This window comes from Sitophilus oryzae, unplaced genomic scaffold (assembly GCF_002938485.1).
Source record: "Sitophilus oryzae breed Bouriz unplaced genomic scaffold, Soryzae_2.0 scaffold_1442_pilon_pilon, whole genome shotgun sequence".
Taxonomy (NCBI): Eukaryota; Metazoa; Arthropoda; class Insecta; order Coleoptera; family Curculionidae; genus Sitophilus; species Sitophilus oryzae.
The window spans coordinates 6805261-6810669 of record NW_022146107.1 but is presented as its reverse complement, the minus strand read 5'-3'; the positions used below and the strand labels follow the sequence as shown (position 1 = coordinate 6810669).

General features: G+C 28.8%; 1 protein-coding gene across 1 annotated transcript in view; it reads left to right on the top strand.

Moving 5' to 3' along the window:
- Positions 1-284: 284 nt before the first annotated feature.
- LOC115877170 (putative inorganic phosphate cotransporter) overlaps positions 285-5409 on the top strand; it is an 86398-nt gene continuing 81273 nt past the window's right edge. The window contains exon 1 of the mRNA XM_030893328.1: positions 285-642. Coding sequence (XP_030749188.1) covers positions 558-642 — 85 coding nt within the window. The 5' untranslated portion in view covers positions 285-557. The remainder of the gene's footprint in view (positions 643-5409) is intronic.

Here is a 5409-nt window from a genome sequence, read left to right as displayed (position 1 = left end):
CACAGAAAAAAAAGTGCATGCATAATTCTTCAGGAAGACCTAACACGTCTTAGGGAAGAGCAGGTGCTAGACAACTCGTCAGTTTCTGACTCGTCAACTCGAACTTTCTCTCGGTAGTTCCAGCGAAATTCCTTGCAATTCGATCAGACAAACAAACCAAACGTATGGGCATATCAGTGTGTCGTTTATTATACGCGTTCTGCCAACAGGTAGTTCAACAATCAAGTTTGTAAATAAACAAAATATCGGGGCAGCTTTTGCGTTCGTCACGTGACAGTGGAATTTAAAGCACCTAAACCAGCGCGCCGTACTCAGTCCGTTTCAGTACGGTGGTCGCGGTAAGCTGCGGTTACGTATCTCGCACCTTCGACTGTTGTCGACCCGCATTTGTTTAAACATCGAAACAAAAGCATCTCAAACCCAAAAACAAACTTATTTTTTATCTTTACCTATCTTTCAAATAATATTCACCAAAATGAAATCAGATTAAGTTAACTAATAATTGAAAAAAAAGTTATTATTTTTTTATATATTTATTAATTTTTAATAAAATCGCGATGGGATTCAAAACTGGTGAATTGACAATTAACGATGACAAAAAAGTTCCTCCTCCATCTTACGAAGAAGCTGTATCATCTAAAGGTTAGTTATAATAATAATAAATTTAATTAAGATTTGTCTTTCCAACGACAGAACGAACAATTTCAAAAGATGAGAACCAAAAAATGACCAATAAAAATAAATCAATCTTTCAAAGAAAATGATAACCGTCACTGTTATATCTTCTTTCGTTGGACAGACTATGCATACCTACATACATATACCGTATGATCGAAACAAGGCGTCCAATTGGCTTGGAAATGACGATCGATGACATTTTTTTCATTTATTTTGTATTGACTTGTAAAGTAAACTTTAGCCAAATAGTGAGTAACAATTTGAGTTAATTTTGCACATTGATCGCTTGCCCGAATAATAGAATTTTCGTTTCCTTACGTATTCGATCGATAAATTATAGTTTATTAATAATATATAATTTTACATATAAAGTGCCAGCGATCTTCATTTCATAGCCATCGCCGAGGCCGTTTTTTTAGATTATATTGTATTATACCTAATATCGGATGGCGCATCAGCGTTTAAAACATAGGAAATCTCATGCAAATTTTGAACTGTCCAAATATTGGCTCTTGGAAAATACATGCCATATTTTAACAATTTTGGGCTAGCCGTTTTTAAGTAATTTCAAAAAAACTGCATATATATATATATATATATATATATATATATATATATATATATATATATATATATATATATATATATATATATATATATATATATATATATATATATATATATATATATATATATATATATATATATTTCTAAATTAAAATATATAGCAACAATGCAAATCCAGGTAAATGCCAACATACCTTAAGTTGTCACTTATAATTGTGTCAATTTTAAGTATTTCCTGAACTTGTCCTGAACCTTAAAGCTTCATTCAGAACCTCCCAATTGGTGGGGTAAATTAGTGCTTTAAATTACACTTTATACTTTTTAGTTTACGATCATTCACAATGTCTAAAAAACACAATTAAAATTAATAAAATATCCTAGCAACAGGTTGCAGTAGTCTGTTGTATCCATAAAGAAGCTTATAAAACAATAAACTCTTGATTTGTAACCAAAATTTTTCTTGACGGGTGATAATATAATCAAAGGCCAAAATGACATTCCCCGCAAATTTTGAAATATAATTAGTGGAAAAGTCAAAGGTTCGTTAACTTTTTCCACTAATTGAAAATTACTTCCACTAATTACGACGTTCTGAATGCTTACATTAATATTAGATGAACAAATTTTTACGCAAATTGAAACTACTAATTTATTCAATGATTTCGAGGTTCTGAATGACTTTTGTCTAATTTGAAAAAAAATTAAATTACAAAAATTCATATCGGGCACACTAACCGTGGTACTATAACATAGTAGTATAAACAGCACAGCAAACTGTATTCAATCGTAGCGTAGGTTGACAACTTAAGATATGTTGACATTTGCTGGTTTTGCATTGTTTCCTGTTCACTTTTAACTTAAAAATAATGCAATTTTTCCTAGTTAAAAACGGCTTGTCCAAAATTGTTCAAATTTGACAACCTTTAATAAACGTCTTTCCGACTTTGCTGTAAAATCAACAGGAGAGCCAATATTTGGACAATTCAAAATTTGTATGGGTTGTGATGTTTATATATTGTGATGGAAAAGTGGTTATAAATGTAAAAAATATACTGACTATAATAAAAAGGAAATAAAACTGATATATACTTAATTTTGAGATTTTAAATGTTGTTATATTTTATAATTCTTAATGACCGAGCATGTGCGAAAAAGATCTTTAATAATTATACCAATACATTTAGTAATATGTTATTCAAGAATATTTTTATAAAAAGAATGACAATATAAAACAATCGCCACGTTATAAAATCCTAATCATCAATTTTATTAATATTTAATAATGATTCTGATCGTTATGCCCAACCACATAAAAGCTGCTAAAGCTTATGGGCAGTCCCATTTTAAATAAATAATGTATTTCTGAGTATAGAACGGTGTTATGATAGGTTTCTGTATTCTATGCAGTTATATACATATAATAAATAAAACTAATCATAGTTCAGTAACGATTGTCTGAATAAAAGTGATTGTTCTATAGAGTTCCGCATTGACATTGGAATAACAGATAGATACCTACTGCATAATTGCCAATAAAAAATCTACAAAAATCGAATAAAATTCGTCATTCGTCGAATGACGTATTTCACTGTAGTTGTTTTGTGCATCAAAATTCTATAATATTTTGATTCATTTCAACTGTGCACATTTATTACTTCACAGATATAACATCCACAATTTTTGAAAGGGTGGTTCACGGCGAGGTAGCTTAGACATTTATCTTAGAGAACCCGTGAGAGAATCTTTTTCAAAAATTTGGTCTTTTTTTATGTATCTCAAGTTACAATGTTGCCACATTATTTGGAAAGTGGTAGCATTTTTGTTATTTTAAATGGAACATTCGGTATATTATTACATGTGTCAAATTAACAAAAAAAAAATGATCTTGAATAAGCATTGGTGCAATCATGTATTGAACATTTTTAGACTATAGGTACATGGTTGTTCACCACATACGACACGGACTATTAGTAGCTAAACGATTATATTTTTGCAAATTGTAAGTTTTGGATTTGTTGAAGGACTATTAGAGCTACAATTTAAAAATATTTTCAATTTTGTGAAATTACAGTAAAAATTTTAAGGCTTCATTTCTCTAGGCGTATTTAAGTTTTTAAAACCAAATATTGTACTGAAGTATTTATATTTATTAAACTTTGAGTTGAAATAATAACTTATAATAATAAATATTACTAACTTACTAATTATTATACTACGTTATACAGAATGTCTAAAAATTTATTTTAATTACTAGCTTTAAACGGCAATAACTTGTTTAATTTAAATGGAACATCTGTATATTTTATGAGAATAAGATGTACAGTTTAATTGTCTATCAAATTGTATTATACCATTTTTACCTATATCTTCAAATTTTCGTAGAAAATGCATTTTCTTATAATATACCCCTCATTTATCGATACCCATGGAATATTGACATTTTAGATTATTTTTAAAGACGTAACAAATTTATAAACAGTAGAGATTCTAATATTGTCCATATAGTTCGTTTATTTCATTAAAAAATGAAGAAAACTGTTTAAATATTTGTTAAAGAAGACCAATAATATGATCCAGTGTTCAAACTACATTATTTGACTGTTTGCGTTGATTAATAATAATAATTGCTCCAAATACTAAAAAACTGAATTTTGTCTGTGTATTAAACAATGCGGTAAAAAGTAACACCTTAAAAATTGTATTTCATTTTTTGACGAATGCTTATTTATAACAACAGAGACGTTCATTTTCATAACTTATTATTATATTAATTTCTGATTCAAATCCACATTTATTTAGAATAATTTATTAACTAATACAATTAAGTATGTAATTAATTAATATTTGGGCGGAAATAATGGTGGTTTATTTAATTAATGGTATATTCTTTTAAAAGATATCCATAAAGATTTAAATAGTTTTCTTTTGGTATACAAATGGGCTAGTAATATTATAGTTTTAGCACCTGTATGTTTTGTACATTTGTTGCTTTAAAAACAATCTAAAATGTCAATATTCCATGGGTATATTGATAAATAACTAAATTGTAAGAAAACTTGATTGATAATAAACTAAATTATAAGAAAATAATTTTCTACGAAAACTTTGAAGGGATAGGTAAATAATGATTTAATACAATTTGATAGACAGTCAAATTGTGCATCTGATTCTTCTAAATATGCAGGGTGTTCTATTTAACTTGTTTAATTAAGTTATTGCCGTTTAAAGCTAGAAATTATTGAAAATAAATTTTTAGACATTCTGTATGAGGTAGTATTATTTTTATTATTGCAACACAATAACTGATCAATAAATAAACTTCAGTAAATATTTAGTGTTAAAAACTATGATACCCCTGGGAGCCTTAAAATTTTTACTACAATTTCACAAAATTGAAAATATTTCAAAAACGGTAAGGTTTTAAGTGTGATAAACCTTAATCAAACGTGTACCTTTATTTTAATCGTAGAAACTAAAAATGTAATAATATACAGGGTGTTCGATTTAAAAAAATATAGCTTTAATATTTTTTTATTTATATGGGCCACTCTGTATCTTGTAAAAATATTTTTAAATTGTAGCTCTAATAGTCCTCCAACGAACCCAAAACTTAGAATTTGTAAAAATCTAATCGTTTAGCTACAATACTCCGTGTCGTATGTGGTGAACAAACCTGTATAGACTAATAGAGTCGCTTTTCAAGGATATATTGTGTTCCTATACCTAAACCTTCTGTAACTAACTAACTACCTACTTAAACCTTCTTCATACTATACCAGTGTAGAATGTAAAATGTATGGGGATATCTGTGCATCTAGAAACCGCGACCTTACAGACCTATTGTGCCCCCTTTTCTTAAGTTATAACTCATCAATAAGTCTGAGAGCATTGACCAAAGATATTAAAACTCGGTTTGAATATCTTTTGAAAACTTCATGAGTTTAAATACCTTTGGAATTGACAAAGGCCAGTATCTGAAACGGTTTTAAAGAGGTTAGCTCTCCATCTCCGAAATCAGTGGTACCAAATTTATGACACGAATGGTTGTCATCTCGCCGCACTCAGTGATGAAGTACTCTGGTGTTTCCCCATTCTCCTCACAGAATCTGCATTTGCCGCTGTTTTTTAGCTTTAATCTACAGAGGTGTTCATCGAGAAGACAGT